At 29.7% G+C, this 18865-nt stretch overlaps 2 protein-coding genes across 7 annotated transcripts in view; both read left to right on the top strand.

Moving 5' to 3' along the window:
• LOC127067665 (sodium/potassium/calcium exchanger Nckx30C-like) overlaps nt 1–18865 on the top strand; it is a 66761-nt gene that overhangs the window by 37336 nt on the left and 10560 nt on the right. For all 6 annotated transcript variants that reach the window (XM_051002890.1, XM_051002892.1, XM_051002891.1 and 3 more), the window contains 3 exons: nt 3706–3841; nt 7432–7684; nt 12728–18865. The exon at nt 12728–18865 is cut by the window's right edge and continues 10560 nt beyond it. In XM_051002890.1, coding sequence (XP_050858847.1) covers nt 3706–3841; nt 7432–7684; nt 12728–12968 — 630 coding nt within the window. In that variant the 3' untranslated portion in view covers nt 12969–18865. The remainder of the gene's footprint in view (nt 1–3705; nt 3842–7431; nt 7685–12727) is intronic.
• Nucleotides 13313–18865, top strand: part of LOC127067664 (cytosolic carboxypeptidase 1-like) — a 67006-nt gene continuing 61453 nt past the window's right edge. Inside the window, exon 1 of the mRNA XM_051002878.1 lies at nt 13313–14108. Within this exon, the coding sequence (XP_050858835.1) occupies nt 14059–14108 (50 nt within the window). The 5' untranslated portion in view covers nt 13313–14058. The remainder of the gene's footprint in view (nt 14109–18865) is intronic.

Genomic DNA, 18865 nt, shown 5'->3' with positions numbered 1-18865 from the left:
AGTCGTACGTATATACATATGTACAATATAATATATACATATGTATGTATTGTATATACGTACAATTGTTACTCTGGAAAAAAAGAAGGGTACGAAAGAGAAATCGATAAATTTTTATCTACTTCGCGAATAGACAGCAACTATATGTATATGTATATGTACCTATACGTGTATGTATGTATATGTATACATACATACCTATATACCTATCTATCTACCTATTTATCTACCTATCTATCTATCTCTTTCTGTGTGTTTCCTCAGGGAAAAGCGTATGACAGTTGGTAACTGTAAAAACGTAACGACCAATATCGGTCCCTGTCTTGGCTAGGCTTGTTTATCAGATCCTATTAAAATTGTCAAACCTAGCATGATGGAAAATCAAATATCGAGTAATTCGTATAGATCACGATGACGCTAACTAGAGACATTTTATTTGACGATAGTCATCTATAAAGTCATCCTTGTCTTTGACTCGTATCTTTGTACGGATTAGAATTTTTCTCTATTATCTATCGTTCCGTTCTATTTTCTCCGTAAGAAGATTATGTATGATATTTGTTTTTGTTTCGAGTTAAAATATTTATACGATTATATATATACATGTAATCTTTATGATTTATTTCAAGAAGAACACACAGCTGTTACCTTCTTATTCGTGTTTCGCTACATTCCATTCCAGTTTATTCTTATACTTGAAAAAGAATCGGAATTTCAAGCGAAATCCGAAGGCTTCCTGTAAAATTTTATTTCTAAACTACGTTACCTTTCTCGTAAATTGTCTCTTTTATGGACCACCTTTTATGGAGATATGATATTAAATTCAAAGACAATGTTCGAATATATTTTAATAAAAAAGATAGAAAAAAAGAGATAGATGGATAAATAGATAGATAGATATAGAGATTACCAGAAGAATATTCAATCTATTTTTGAACTATTTTATGAACAAACATGAATCCTAATCATGATTCTAATTCGAGAAACATTTTCTTTTCTTTCTCCTTCTTCAAACATTCTTCTCTCTCTCTCTCTCTCTCTCTCTCTCTCTCTCTCTCTCTCTCTCTCTCTTTCTCTCGTTCTCTCTCTTCTTTAGTCGGTTTGAAGAGGAGAGAAGCTCTTGCTTTTTTTCACGGCTAAAAATCGACCGGCCAAATCTTTTTCGGCTTGATATTAGCTGCTGGTTTCAGGTTGGCGCCGATGGCAGAGATCCTCCGGCCGCTTTGTCCTAAATGAGCGAAAAGGCCTTTTCATTTTGAATGCACCGCGGAATCTAGGTCAATGCTGGCTACACCCTCCCCCACCGGCAACACTACCAACACTAACATCCACTAACCATCATCAACCTACACCAACAAAGTTGTCTTCTCTTTCTCTTTCTCCTCCTCTCCTATTTTCTACGTTGCATTCGTTGCAACTTGCACTCTTCTACTACTATTACTACTACCACTGGTATTACTACTATTACTAGTACTACTACTAATACTGCCACTGCTATTTCTTTTCTACTCTTACCAACGTTCCTTACGAAGTTCCTAGTCGGCAAGTTTTTCACTAGAATTTCGGATTTTATAGAAAGGAGATACACATACATATGCACATGTACATACACGAACTCTCTTCCACGGTCATTTTTTATCTATGACCCTCCTCTCCTCATTCTATCACATTTTTTCCTTCTAAGATATCAAGAGATTAATAGATAGGTCTGTATTTAATTCTTTCAATTTTTTGTAAGATATATTATCTACTCATTTTTTTTTTACAGCCATTGTTATCAGTCTTCGTTCGGTTCTTCGTTTCGTTTTGTTTATTTCTTTTCTTTTGTTGTTATCTTTTCTCTTTTTACTTTTCTTTTTTATTTATTTATTTATTTTTTTTTTTTCTGAATGAAAATCATCCGACTAAAATTTATTGCGACTGATGTCACGGACCTTTTAATTTTTCTTTATTTCGTGTTTCAAAAGAGCCGTTATTTGCCGTATGAAAATAATTTCAAAAGCTTTTGCAAGTTGCGTTAAATTTTTTACAATTTTCTGCGGTTAATCTTTTAATACTTAATTCTGCGCTTCGATTCTTTATCCGTCTCATAAAAAAAGGAGAAGAAAAAACGAAAAGGAAAATAAATCAAAAAAGATCGAAAGTTATGTTACATTTTTTCATACAGTTCGTGTATCACTAATCTTTCATTTCTCTTGCATTTTTATTTCGATAAAAGTTACCTCGATCCCATGAAAATAATAAATGGAGAAAGATTGAAAAATTACCTAATATTTTTTACCTCGGATTTGTCCGACCAATCTTTCACTTTTTAATTTAATTTCTATATATTCTTCAATACGTTATTTATAATATAAAAGGTTAAAATTAAAAAATGAAAAAAATAAAAAATAAAAAAAAAGAACGTTGAAAATACTACATTAGACTTTGTACGGTTCTTGTAATAATTCTTTATATTTTTAATGCACTTTTGTAGATCTTTCTACTGAAATTATTTTATACGGGTTTGAATACGAACACGTGCATCCAGTACACGTCGTTACGTTCCTTCGAACGACGTCTCCGCGTGCGTAATTGCCGCTCCTCGTGTTATAAGGCACTAAGTGTAGAGAGAAATGTAACAATTTTGGTCGCTTTAATGAGTACACGTGTTCGCCACTAAAATATTTCTCTCTCTCTCTCTCTCTCTCTCTCTCTCTCTCTCTCTCTCCTTCTCTTTCTCTTTTACCCTTAACACATCTAGAAACATCTCGCAATTTCAACACATTTTAGCTCTTTGGTAAGACATATATATATATATTGATTTCAAGGATAAAGAGAAAGAAAAGAAAATGTTCAAACATTCATAAAAAAAGAAAAAAAAAAGAAAAGTAAAGAAAATAATTCACGTCCAATTTAAGATTCTAATAATTAGCTCCAAATATTGGAAATATTATTGAACGAAGAAAAAATAAATAAATCAATCGATCGATCAAACTTGAAATTGAAACGCTGAAAGAGGTTTACAAACGATTATTTTGTCTTCTGTTTGAAAGAAAAATATCTCGGTATCGTTTTAATTTATATGTCCTTTAAGAAAACAGTGAAAGAGATTAATTCGAATTCCAAACAGATAAGACAACGATATTTCTCATTCATTGTTTATCGGAAATCGTCTAGGATTAAATCTATGATAAAGAATGAAATACTCTTATCCGTTTCTTTCTCAGTATCTCAGTTGATTAAAACATTTGTTTAGAAACAAGAGAAGTAGTCGTGAGAATTCAAACAGAGTCACACACAAGGTATTGTAGTTGGTTTATCTAAGGATGAATAAGAGAAGGAGGCTCTCTTTGTGCCTTTACCGCGGATTGCAGTTTTTCGAAGCTTATCCCTAGCGTCAAGTTTATTGTGTTTTCTAACAATACCTCATGATGCATTCTGTTACTCTCTCTCTCTCTCTTCTTCTTTCTCTTTCTCTTTCTCTTTCTCTTTCTCTTTCTCTTTCTCTGTCATTCAGAAAGAGAGAGAGAGAGAGAGTGTATTACTCTCAATGATAAAAGTTTGCTGACTGACGACTACGATGACTTCGTAGACGTCACGTTAACGATCCAATGTGATTGAATTATTATAGTTAGAATGATGAGGATAAATGTCGGAAGAAGGATTGGAAAGGAATAAAAAGAAAGAAAGGAAAGAAAAAAGTTTCTTCTTATGCTGTTTCAGGGCGAAGAGGATGAGCCTCCAGAAGCCTTGGACATGGGCTGGCCTAGTAGTCCTAAAAAGAGGCTAACTTATATATTAGTAGCACCGATTCTCTTTCCTCTATGGTTAACTTTACCAGACACACGAACACCCAGAGGTAAATTAATTTCTTTCATGTACTTATATTAAAATCATTTAAAAATTAATAAATAATTTTGTTCTTTTTCTTTTTCTTTTTTTTCGAGACTTTTATAAAATAAAATATGGTATTAGTGAAATTTAGATTTGAATAATTTATTTGGAAGATTAAATTCGTAATGTTAAATGAACATAACAAGACAAGACTTCTTAAATAATGTTGATAATGAATCGATACTTTAATACTATTTTTAATTTAATAATAATAATAATAATAATAATAATAATAATAATAATAATAATAATAATAATAATAATAGGTCTAAGATATGAACTCTCGATTCTCGAAATAATCGAATAAAGACTCGATTAAGTAGAGTGCACGTGGCTAACGTCCTTTATTACGCTCGCTATGGCAAATTGTTGGGATCTGGTGGAGGGAGAAAGATAGAGAGTATGTCGCGAGTAATATCGAGATGGGGTGGTTTTACGCGAGAAAAAATGTGGAGAAAAGGTTATGAGATAGAGTGAGAGGAACAGAGAGAGAGAGAGAGAGAGAGAGAGAGAGAGGGAGAAGCGATGAGAAAGATAAAAAATTACATTTCGATGATCTACTAATTTTGGAAGAAATGATAATCGTACTTAACGAATTATTTTTTTAATCAGAAATTTAATTGAAGATATTCGCAATGCAAAAAAAGGTTTTCAAAGTATCCCCCATTTCAAGATATTTACCGTCATTTTTCGTTACCGAGTTAAATCTTTTATAATCTTATTTTTTTTCATGTCTAGAAAAAATAATACGTGAAATTTATAATGTAATTTATATTATTTGCGTATGTATATATGAAAAAATACAAGGATCCAAAAATTTCAAAATGATTTAAAAAATTAGTTACTCTTTTTCGAGACTCTTGAAGCTAATTCCTATTTGTAAAATTGTACAATATAAATTTGTAAAATCACAAGCCTAATTACAAGCTTAAAAAATTTCGAAAAGAAGTAATTGATTTTTAAAATCGTCAAAGAACTTATGACACATCCTACATAAATTATAAACTAATATAACTAATATAATTATAGTAGATATAACTACGTATGTTAATAATAACTTATATTAAATTTTACAGTAAATAAACTGATAATATTAAACTAGTATAAATTATACTATAATTATACTACCACCTTTATTAGTATACTTATACTAAAACAAGTTATACTATATCAAGTATAATTACATCTACATAATTTACAAATTAACTCTATAAGTTATACTTAGTATAACTATTAACTTTCGAACGTATGAACACCGACAAATTAGCTTTTTTTATTCAGATAAAAAAAAATGAAAAAGGAAGAAGAGAAAAAAAATAAAAAAAAAATAGAAATAAAAGAATAAGAAAACGAAAAAAAAGAAACAAAAAATAAATGAAAACATAGGACATGATAATAAGCTGATTATACGAACGAGTTGAAAGTTATACGGGGTGGCATAGTAAAGGGTTAACTGAAATATGAAATTCAATTCTCGTTTACCGTACATTACATACATACATCAATCAAGGATGGAGAAGCGAAACGATGCATTATCTGTGCTCTATTAACTGCCACAGTATTTCAAAGTGACACAATGCTTGCGACGAAAGATGATATTGACGCGCTAATTTCGAATCGTCGACTGATTGTTGCCCTGATCGACGTATTGTGTGTGTCTATTCAATCGTCGAATGAATCACGTCCTACTACTATACACACATACACACACACACACACACGTCATATATATATATATATATATATATATATATATATACACCTTTCTAGCCCTTTTCAATCTTCTCCAGAAGAGTGTGTCTTTACTGATCAATAAAAACGAGATATCAAGTTCTAGATCTTTTCTTCATGAGTATAAGAAATAAAAAAAGATAGAAAGGGAGACAGAGAGGGAGAGAGAGAAAAAAATGTGCAAATTTGAAATGAAATTTCCAGAGATAGAAAAAAGAAATCGATGATGGGTTCTCTCTCTTTTTTCCGTCAGTAAAACGAGTTCGATAAAGAGATTGACAAACGAGAATTCGAACGAGGGATCGGATTAGATTACCGAAAGATTAGGAGTCCTCAAGTGCGATTAGGTTTTTTTTTCTTTTCTCTCTCCCTCTCTCTCTCTCTCTCTCTTTCTCTCTCTCTTTTTTCGATCGTTCGAATAACTGATCGCCATTTACCCCGAACGAAATGCGCATCATCGGAAACTGATTTCAGCTGATATTTTCTTCGTACATTATTGTAAGGATTTCGAAGAAAAAGGTTACATTCGGTGAATGGTCCATTCGAGAAATGATTGTTATCGTTAGGATCGACATGAATTACCTTTCACATACTGTCACATAAGTGACACATATATGTAACTTATGGGGCGGACAATGTACGGACAAATTTTATTTATCGTTTATTTTATGTTATATCGAATGAAACGGACGATAATCGATAATCGACAAATCTTAAAATGATATTTATAATATCTATTTATATATGGTTTCGATAATTATTGGATAATTTATTGATTTAAAAGGGAATAATTAAAAAAGTAAATTTTTTGTTATTAAATATTATTTATTTAAGAAAGTAGATTTTACAGGTGAGAATCTGTACGAACGATTTTGCCCATGTAAAATAAGAGTTAATAACTTTATTGTTTATTTAAAATAAAAGTTTTTAATTACTAACTTTGTGATTAGTAGCTTCATCTATTCTAAGTACTCTGGCGTTCTCAATCGAGCTTATCTAGAAACAGTTTAACAACATTTTGAAATATAACAATTAAAAAGAACTTGATCAATTATGTATATATAATAAGAAACAATGACTATAACATTTACCATGAATAAAATTTAATTTTCAAAGTATTTAAATTTCAGTACGGTTAATTCAAAGAATTTAACAACATTTGAAAATGTTCACAATTAGTCGATCATGTAAGAATTAATTACTTTATTCTATATCAAATTTAATTTGTAAAGTTTCCAAAGTTTAATCGGACGAATTTAAACAATTTGAAAACATTTTACGAATTTTAACATTTAACATTTTAGAATATACTTGATCAATCACGTATATATATATATAATAACAATCAATTATTATACCATCAATCATGTAAAAATCAATGACTATATTATTTATTCCACGTTACATTTAATTTACAAAAGTAATCAAACTTCAGTACGGCCAATTTGAACAATTTAACGACATATAAAAGTTTCATAATTAAAAAAATAGAACAAAAAAGAGAAAAGAACAAAAACAAAAAAATTACTTGATCAACCACGAAAGAATCAATAACTATTGATATTGACACATCGATATCGTTACGTTTAATATATTGTTCATGTTATTAATAAAATTTCATTTCTAGTGTCTGAAATTTATGTATCGAACAAATTGAAACTTTATTATTTCCAAAAATTAAAAACAACTTGATTTAATAACAATTTCTTTAACAATTTAATATTATAAAGTTTATCTTGTATCAAAGATTTAATTTCTGATGGATGTTTGAAAACAATTTGTAATAATAACATTGTAACCTTGACGATTTTATTTCGATTTCAGGAAAAAAATTCTTTGCGGTAACATTCATTGGGTCGATCGTGTGGATAGCTGGATACTCGTACCTGATGGTCTGGTGGGCGAACGTAGTTGGTGATACCGTTCGTATACCACCGGAAGTGATGGGCCTGACGTTCCTGGCTGCCGGTACCAGTATTCCCGATCTCATCACAAGTGTCATTGTCGCACGAAAGGGATTCGGTGATATGGCAGTATCGAGTTCTGTTGGTAGCAACATCTTCGACGTCACTGTTGGGTAAGCAAATACTTTGTCATTACATAAACGATCTATTACCGATCGATAGATCTTAATCATTCTCTTTTAACATTTTTATTTATTTCCATGTATATATATATAATATTCTATAATTATTTTCATTGATATATATATATGGAACATGTATAAATTAATTTATGAATGAACATTTTGATTAATACGAACGATCGATAAATCGAGATTTTTCTTTTTTTTCTTTTATCATTTTTATTATTTTTAACTTTCGTTGATCGATCATTTGATAATTATAAATATGTATAAATCGATTCATGATGCGTAAATATCTTGATAAATAGAAATATATGATTAATCGATCATATGATAGATCGAAATTATTATATGTGAAATTGTCTTTATAATTTCTTATTAAAATTCAAATTTTCCATTGATCAATCATTTAATAATTATAAACATACATTTGAATTTTGATTTTATAGATTTAATGGAAATATCTAAAGAATAGTTAGAGATCGTTGTTTTTTGTGAATCATTATTATATACCATTTAAAATTGAAATGTTTTATTAATAATTATAAATATACAGGAATTGGTATATGTACGAATACGTATGTAAAATATAATTGTATGTCGATCGATATTGTCCTTGGATATTTCACGATATTTTGGAAGTTCTCCTTCAAGCTTATCGACCTAGACAATTTTTTTTTCCACGACAAAGATCGAAAGATTAGCAACGTATCGTGTATCTCGATAAGAGTAGAAAAAAAAATAAGAAGAAAAAAAGATAAAAGAGAAACGCATCGGATTTTCTTTTCCTTTTTTTTTTTTTCTTTTATTAGTACCATACAACGTAATTATTACAAAATTCGTTAAAAGAAGATCATAGTTAGGAAGAGAGGGAGAAAGAGAGAAAGAAAGAGAGATAGAGATAGAATCATCGTTAACGAGATCTTTTATGAAACTTCTTTACTGATTGACGATTACGTAAATTCACGTAGGTAACTTGGAACTTAGTATTATGTTCTTACAAATGTTTTTAAAGTAGAAATAACGAGATTACGTCATTTGGAACCACCAGAATTTTCTCTTCGTTAGTTCACATTTATATATCTCGTCTCATTATTTTCTGTTTCAATAGAAAATTATAAAGAAGAAATCGGTCATTTCGTTACTCATTAAAGCATCGAATTTCCTCGTGTTATCGTCGATCAAATATTTAATGAAATTTTATATTAACAAACAAAATATCCAAATTATCAACATTTAATATATTCTTATTTTTCAACTAACACGTATATACATATATATATATATATATATATATATATATATATAGTTTTAATTTTATTTTCAATTTAAATCTTTTTTATATATGTAATTTCAATGCTTTGCAAATTATTGTTCATTCGTATATTAAATATAGATATTAATATTAACATTTTATAAAAAAATAAAATAACTAAGTTTATAATTTAAACAAAATCGTATCTGTGAAGAAGTCAACCTAATTCGAATTGGAATGAAGTTGGTGGTCAGTAGAGGAGAAACGGATTCGGCGGTCACGATGGTCGACCTATCGTGGTATTCTCGTTATCTGGCAGTAATCGCGTTCGCCATTCGTTCCTCGTATTATTATATCGTTGATCGAACAAAATACCGCGAATACTGTGCCGTACGTTATCCATTTCCCACCTAGAACCGCTAAGAATTTTCCTTTCATGAATACGCTTAGAAACTTTGAGTGAAATACTGCATTTTCTCAGAGATTATATTTTTCATATCCTTTGTCATATACGTTTTTTCAAAAAATAAAAGATCTACATATTACGTATGTTATATTGTTATTATTATCATTATTATAACTTTACATCTTTTACAAATATTTTTTCATATTCTAATACAATCGTTAAAAAGAGAAATATAATATACAAAGGCAATAATTTTGATCATCTTAAATATCTCCGTTCTTCTTCGAGATATCGAAAAATTTTGTTTAGTAATAATTTTTCTGAATGGGTGAAGGACGTCAACTATATTTCCTCTTTTTTAACGTAATTATATGTTTTTGATTGCATTGGATGATGCAATTCGATATTGTCTATAAAAAAGTATTAATCCATATATGTAGAAAAATTATTAATTTAGACGATACTTATAAGCGCTTGCTCAGCACATATCTTGCGCTTATCCTGCGCTTATTTTGCGCTTAATTTGGGTATTTGTCTCAAATTTTTACTATCTTTAGTTCCGGAGATACTCCAACGTTAATGGAAGATGTGCTTATTAACAATGTTAACAACAAGTTTTTGTCCATTAAAAAAGCAACAATTTGTTTATCAATTATTTATTAAATTATGTAAATTTAGAAATCAATCTCTGATTGTCTTTTTTTTTAGCAAAATAAAATATATTTGGTTTGTCAGAATTTGTTTATGTTAAATTGTTTATAACAAATTGTTTATTAATTATTAACAACAAGTTGAAAAAGTAGAGAAAATTTTGCCCTTTAAAATGACGGTTGATTCAAGTCTCTACGACTCTTAGTTCCTGAAATATACCACTGCAATATAATATACGACGTAAAAAAAATTGTTTTTGTTTATAAACAAAAGTAATTTATTTATTAATTTATGTAATTTTATATATTAGTCGCAATCTGAATTATTTTTTTAGCAAAATAAAATATATTTTGTTCGTAAGTATTTGTTTATAACAAATTGTTTATAACAAATTATTTATTAATTATTAACAATACGTTGAAAAAATAGAGAAAATTTTGCCCTTTAAAATGACGTTTGATTCAAGTCTCTACGATTTTTAGTTCCTGAAATATACCCCTGCAATATAATATACGATGTAGAAACAATTGTTTTTGTTTATAAACAAAAGTAATTTATTTATTAATTATTTATTAATTTATGTAATTTTATATATCAGTCGCAATCTGAATTATTTTTTTAACAAAATAAAATATATTTTGTTCGTAAGAATTTGTTTATAACAAATTGTTTATAACAAATTATTTATTAATTATTAACAATACGTTGAAAAAATAGAGAAAATTTTGCCCTTTAAAATGACGGTCGATTCAAATCTCTACGATTCTTAGTTCCGAAGATATTCTCAATTAAATGGAATACGTTTATGTTGACCCACTGACCTATATAATTTCATTCATACAGTTCAATGACCTACTAACCTATATAAATTCCAGGAATTTACGCGACCTACTACTACTACTACTACTATTACTACGAACAGCTGTACGATACGAATTATGAATGAAAATCTTTCGATAGTGATATCTTCGGAACGAAAAGTCGTAGAAACTTGAAACAACCACCGTTTTCAAGCGTAATTTATTCTTTATTTATTTAAATATAGTAATAATATTGGTATAATAAAAGCGATTTTGTTAATAACAATATCAATAGAAATTTTCCTTCTCTTTCATAATAACTGTGAAATATCTCCTAAACTAAAAATTTTTCGACATACATGGATTAATACTTTTTTATAGAGAATATCAAACTGCATCGATCAATGTTATGAAAAATATATAATTCCATTTAAAAAAATTCAATTGACCTTCATATGTCTTCTATGAGTTTATCTATAAAAAAGTTATTATTACTATATTATAAGCCCTTTCATATCATATAACTTTTGTAAATAAATTTTTTCCATATCTCCAAAAGAAACGGAGATATTCAAGATTATTATAAACTGTATATACATAAATATCCTATATATATTATTATTATAATACTATATTATATAATGGTATCATATGATACACACACACACACACACACACACACATATATAATAAAATATTTGCTTATTTCTCTCAAAACTCTTCGATATAATAATATTAATATATATTAATTATTTTTAAATAATTTACATTAATTTATTTGTCATATATACTGTCACACACACACACACACACACACACATATATATTTATATATATATTGCCTATATTATTCTTCTGTCATATTATATTATATTGTTTATTTCTGAACGATTTATTTCTCTTTCGAACGAATCTTTCAAAGTGAAATCGTGCGTTCGACCGAAGACGGAGCTGTTTTGGAAGTCGATTTTTCATTGGAAAAACGATGAGAGGATAGAATCCGATCAACGGTCGATCGATCGCGATCATTTTGTACCATCTAGCTCAGTATCTGCCAGTTGGCAAAGTGCCTGAATCGGAAACGAACGAAGCTCTAGTTCGTTCATGTTTATACGGAACGTTCGCTTTGGAAGTAGAGAATCTCATTTGGTAGAATACGCTTGAAAAAAATCAGTCAAATAATATTCTTGGTATCGATAGATCGATCGGTTCGACGAGAGGTCATCGAATAGAAGAAAAAAAAGAGGACAAAAAAAATATTTGCTCTATATGAAAAGTTCTTAATTATTTTTCAATTAGTATTTTATTAAAAATCATTTTTATAAATAGATTAAAATATTTTCTATATAATTGACACAATTTTTTTATTATACTTTTAATATTTCCTACTAGGAAGGCTCAGTAAAATATTATTTTTAAATAACTACAAATTCGTTCGATAGATGGACTAAACTTTTTGATAGACATATCTAATATTTTCGTCATTAGATCTTTCAATTTTTAATTTAATTTCTGTTTAAATTAATATTAATAAAAGTTTCTATTCCCCGTTAAACCAGAACTATCTCATAAACCTAGATAATACTTGTGTCATAAGAAAATTTCAATAAAATTTAATTCTTCAAAATTAAATTCAATTAATTTCAAATGAATAATAAATTTTTACAATTGATAGCTCTTCTCGCAATGAAAAACTTTTCATAGAATATACATAGGATCTAATATTTTTTCGTAAAATTTATATATCATACAATATAAAGCATAATTTTTATTCTTACTTAATATTTATCTCATAATAAAAAATTAGAACACACACGCACACACGCATATATATATATATATATATATATATATATATATATATATAAAAGAAAGGAAACGATCAATCATACTTGATTTTTTTTTAATAAAACTGTTAACAGGCTTCCGGTACCGTGGCTCCTCTATGGCTTGATCTATGGGAAGCCAGTGGAGGTGAACTCGGTGGGTATGGTGTGCAGCATAGCGATTCTCTTCTGCATGCTACTATTCGTGATTATGAGCATCGCCTGCTTCAAGTGGAAAATGAACAAGGGTCTCGGCTTCACGATGTTCCTCCTCTACTTCGTCTTCGTCGCTGTTTCGCTCATGTTCGAGTACGAGATACTAGTCTGTCCGGTCTAGGAAAGAAAAGGAGAGCTAAATGCTCATGAACAATATTGTCTCGTGTTCGTCATTGCGAAATGGCACCAAAAGTATCAACATAATCGTCATCATGATCACGATCATCATCACTATCATCATCATCATCGTCATTATCATTATTATGGTTACCATTATCATTATTATCATCAGCAAAAACAGCAGCAACAACAGCATCCTCGCAAACGAGTCGACGATCTCTTTCTCGAGCTGAGGATTTGTGCGTTCTATCGATCTCATGAAAAAGGAGAAGTAGAAGGAGGAGAAGGAGAAGGAGAAGGAGGAGAAGGAGGAGAAGGAGGAGGAGGAAAAGGAGAAGGAGAAGAAGGAGGAGAAAGAGGAGGAGGAAAAGGAGGAAGGAGGAGCAAGCCAGCCTTTCCACGACATCGTCACCATCGACCACACCACCAATACCACTACCAACACCACAATCACTACCAGGAGCACCAGCACAGTCAAGCATCACCACAGACAGTCAACACCCACCTAAGAAGAAAAGAAAATATTTCTTCTTTATAGTCGAAGATGTATATATTGTATAAACCTTGAAATACCTGAAACGAAATACTCATCTGATCTTAAGAAGATTCACGATGGCTCTCTAATCATGGAGCTATCATTCGTTCGTTCGTTCGTTCGTTTAGGCGTGGCGAGCGTGTCAGCCGATCGTGCCAAGGATTACAGAAAATGAAAAGGAAAAAGAAAAAAAAAATACAAAAAAAAACAAAGGAATCGTGTTCCTCTTTTGCTTCATACATACATATGTTATCTCGTAGAGAAAAAAAGTAAGAAAGAAAGAAAGAGAGAGAGAGAGAGAGAGAGAGAGAGAGAGAGAGAGAAAGAGAGGAAAAATATTTATTTGTTAAATTATACAGATGTATAAATAATATCATATTCGATTATTAAATAGAACAAATAAGAGAGAGAGAGAGAGAGAGAGAAAGAGAGGAGAGAGAGGGAAGCAGAGAAAGAGAAAATTACCACAGCTAATTCAAAAAATTCCAAATAAATAATTAATGTAACTATTAAGATATGGGTTATCACTCGCGAGATAACAAATCCACATCTATCGATGCCACTCGCCAATTTTCGAACGGACGCGAATCTCTTAATGAAAGAAAGGTGAGCCTACCTTTCTATTGTTATTATTATTATAATTATTACTATTATTAATATTATCACTATTATTACAATTATTATTATTATTATTATTATTATTATTATTATTATTATTATTGTTATTATTATTATTATTATTATTATTATCATTATTATTATTGTTGTTGTTGTTGTTGTTGTTGTTATTGTTGTTATTATTATTATTGTTGCTGTTATTATTATTATTATTATTATTATCATTATTATAATTATGATTATTATTATAATTATCGTTGATTTAACACTTTAACTTAATAATTTTCACTTTAACGTGCAGCTTCTTCTTTTCGGTGTTAAATCCTTGAATAATACACAGAATCGATTTATATATTCTAAATCTAAACTATACGTACGTATGTATATAACTATAATATCTTTTATCTATAGAGAAAATAGAACTATACTGGAAAATTATTCATACGACCAGCTCTCTTTCTTTCTTTCTCTCTCTCTCTCTCTCTCTCTTTCTCTATCTCTATCTCTATCTCTCTCTTTTTTCTTTTTTATTCTTTTTCTCTTTCTTTTTCTCCCTCTCTATCTCTGTCTTCATCTCTAATTTTCTGCTCTAATGTCAGCTCTTCTTAACTTCCAATTAAGATTGATAATTCGGAACAATTATCAAACTGGAGGATTCCTGTCACGTGTCTAAGAGGAAGAAAAGAAACTATGTTAAAGTGAAAAAGAAAGAGAATAAGTGAGAGACAAAAAGAAATAGAGAGAGAGAGAGGGAGAGAGAGAGAGAGAGAGAGAGAGAGAGAGAAAAGGAAAGAAACAGGTATTATATTGGAAGAGAGAAAAAAAATATATAATTGAATTCTTCTAGAACGCTTATTGGTCGACGAGTTTGACCGCTCGCTGTTTTCTCTCTAAACAAAACTTTTGCGCCTCTAGCGGCTAGAGTAGCAACTTTACACTCTCTTTCGTGCTCACGGAACCGTTTTTTAGCCAAATGTTTCTTCGATCGATCAAGAAAAGCAAGACTCGTATTTGTACTTTTCAAATTGAAGAGAGAAAGAGAGAAATATATATATATATATATACATATATATATATGTATGTGTACATATATATATATATATATATATATATATATATATATACATATATTGATCGTCTTCGAACGACCTGTAGGGTCTACGAAGACTATAATAAATAGTAGGGACTTTGAATTTAATCCTCTATTCCCACTACTCTAGCCTAACTTCGACTTCTCAAATCCAACTCCTAACTTCTATGATAAAGCAAATCGAAAGATTTTCGATCTTCATTAATTTTTTCAGTTTTTTCTCTCTTTTTTCTTTCCTTACTTTATTTCTTTTTCTTCTTCTTCTTCTTCTTCTTCTTTTGCGAAGGTTTTAGAGGGTTAAAGACTAGTCCGAATGATACGCACATATATATATAATACATACATATACACATAGACGAATATGTCGATATAAAAACGTCAATAGAACGTTTTTTTCCTTCGAAATGAAATAAGAGAGGGTCGATGAACGTTCTAATAAAATGGGATCGATCGTAGGCGAGAGAAAAGGGGAAACTACAGAACAGTCAAAATTGAATGATATGTAAGTATTTGTGCGTATGTATTAACGTGGTTCGAATAGATATTTCTTGTTATAAAGAAAAATTACGTGCTGTTTGTGATAAGAAAAGTTACATATTTATATATTGTTACCTAATTGTTTAATCGATCTCTATTTCCCACTTATTGATCGTAATATTTTATATTAAATACAAAGTATATGTGTGTTATCCAATTTTCGAGCCACGGTAGAACATACACGACTATCATTCGTCATATAGAAATCGTATTGACGTTTTGATCGTTGATTCGGTCGATGCGAATGAGAGAAATGGATAAAGACATTAATGATAGAGTAAGAAATGATTAAGGAAAGTTCCAAAAACGGTTCCGTTTTTTATTAAATCCGATTAATACTACCGATGAACAATTCTTAAGAAATTATGTACTTACGAACTAACCGATTGGTCTGCCGTCTATCCGTTCAAGATGGCGCCGAACTATTATTATTATTATTATTGGCATCCTCGACTTTTAGCGATCGAAACGTTGTACGAGAATTGTAAAAAAAGAAAAAAGAAAAAAAAGAAAAAAAGAAATAAGAAAAAAAAAATAAGATCCCATAGATTTTCAACACATTCGTACGTCGCTTGTTATGCATTCTCACAGTGTCAATGAACGAATTAAATAACTTGAATTAATTGATCGATTTTGATTCTCGTACGACGATTTTCTTATCGCACATTTCAAGATGGCCGAGTATCGATCGGATTCGAACGCTAAGAGAAAGGAGATCGCGGGAGGTTTGATTCGAGATCTTCTTCTTCGAGTTTAGAACGAAAACGAATTTTTTCTACGAAGTTAATAAAATATAAAACTTACAAAAAAAAAAAATAAATAAAAAAGAAACGAACAAATAAATAAAACGAAACGAAATAAAACAAATCGGGGACCCACGCGAAAAGAAATATGTACAACGCGTAAGGTTACTCACAGTAGACACAAGATACATAACATACAAGGTATAATCTCAACGAATCCGATAAATACACGTTCAAAGGGCTAATATCTTTCGATGAATTCTTTCATATTTTACGATGTCGCACTGTGACATCTGTGAAATGAGAGAAAAGAAAGAAAAGAAAAGCGATATACCGTTTAGAGACATAGAAAAAGTACTATTATTATTATTATTATAATATCGTTGTTACGTGTACACAAAGAGAGAGAGAGACGGAGAGAAAGGTAGAACGAAAAAGACAAAGAGGGAGAGAGAGAGAGAGAGAGAGAGAGAGACAAAAAAAAGAAAAAAAACAGAAATTCATATTGTATAAAATGTTTGAAAAAAAGTGGATTTTAACATCATAGAATTACTATAGTTAATAAGGTGATCTCGACTACATTAATATTATTAAATATTAAGTGAAAAACATACGTTATTAATAATGCGTACCGATAACAGCAGGAAAAGATAAGACAGACGATTACACATATATTATTACATACTCGTATATACATAACCATATACCTATATACATATACCTACATATATACACCCATATACACACGTTTAACACGCACAGAGTTACAGAATAAAGAAAACGAAAAAATATGTATCCGATAGTCTCAGCGCCTAAAAGCGGCCTAGCTTTTTATTAAATACAGCAGAGATCCATGGATGATGATAATTCTAATTAACCGCGAAAAGAAATCGTTATTAATTAATCGACGTTTAAAACGACATTAGAGAGCGACACTAGGCTAGCGAGATGTACGTAAGTAGGCCATTTTTTCGAAGCCGAGACGACGATGTCCGCGCGATTATCGGAGAAAAAAAAAGAATTTTGGGAGTGGGGTTGACGGATTGATTTGAAAAAGAATAAAAAAGAGATATAATAAAAATGATTCGTTTAAAAAAAAGAGGAAATACTCGTGTATTACCTACGTAAAACACAACGTACGTTTTCTCGTATATTTCACTTTTTTGTGTACTCATACACACATATATACACACACATATATATGTACTTACAACCCCCCTCTCCCATCGATTTGGAACAAGGAAATTAGTCGACAAATTGGAAGTTAATTACTTCGATTAAAATCATCTCTTCGACATATTTTTTGTTTTATATATATATATATATATATATATATATATATATATTATATATATATAATATTATTTAATTGTATTTCACACGAGAATCCTTTCTCTTTTTTATTTTGATCCTATTGTGTTTTTAACTGGCCTTATATAAGAAAAAATAAAAAAACAGAGAAAGAGGGAGAGAGAGAGAGAAAGAAAAAGAAAGAAAGAGGAGAAGAAAGAGAAAGAGAGAGAGAAAAAGGAATACTCTCGTGTATCCGTATGTTCTCTCATTAGATCATTTATCTTCTTATTTTTTTTCGGATTATTAACACGAAAAAAGAAGTTGAAATTATTTACATTGAGAAATAAGATGAATAGACAGGGAAGAAGAAGAAAGAGGTTTGACAAATATAGTTACAGCCTATTTCTTACTTTCATATCAACGACGAGAACGACGATTTGTTAACGAACAATTTCCAAGATTAGAGATTGACAAGTTCGTTGAAAATCGGAGAGAGAAACGTAGAGAAACGAATGCGTGTGCGTACGTGTGTGTTTATGTGTGTGAGATAAAAAGAAAGAAAGAGAGAGAGAAAGGAAAAAAAGGGAATGAATGATTGATCTAATTAATTACGCTTTTACGATAACAATTTTTCCGGCCGGCCTTGTTTTTTAAAAGACATTAACAAAAAAGATAAAAAAGAAAAAAAGAAACAAAAAAAAAGGAAAAAAGATAATAGTGTCTAGTTACCTAACGCCGTGTTTAGAAAAAACGTTCTATAAATATACGAAAATATTTACATAGAGTTAAACAAAGCGAAGTGAAAAGAGGAGAAAACGGGAATAGAGAAAGAGAGATAGAGAATAGGTATATGAAAAATTTTAAATACGTTGCCATTTAATAGAACGTACGTTATTATCTTGATAACGCCTAAAAATTAAGAAAAGAAAAATAAAAAAAAATAAAAAATAAAGATAAAGAAAGAAATAAATTGAGAAGAAAAAAAAGGAAGGTAAATGATTAAAGAAATAAAATTAAGTAGCGAAGGATACGCAATATGATCTTCCCGAAGTATCGATCAGATTATACAATCTAATCTAACG

Source organism: Vespula vulgaris, chromosome 11 (assembly GCF_905475345.1).
Source record: "Vespula vulgaris chromosome 11, iyVesVulg1.1, whole genome shotgun sequence".
NCBI classification, from domain to species: domain Eukaryota; kingdom Metazoa; phylum Arthropoda; class Insecta; order Hymenoptera; family Vespidae; genus Vespula; species Vespula vulgaris.
Note: the sequence above shows the minus strand (reverse complement) of the source record. Positions and strands in the feature narration are given on the sequence as shown.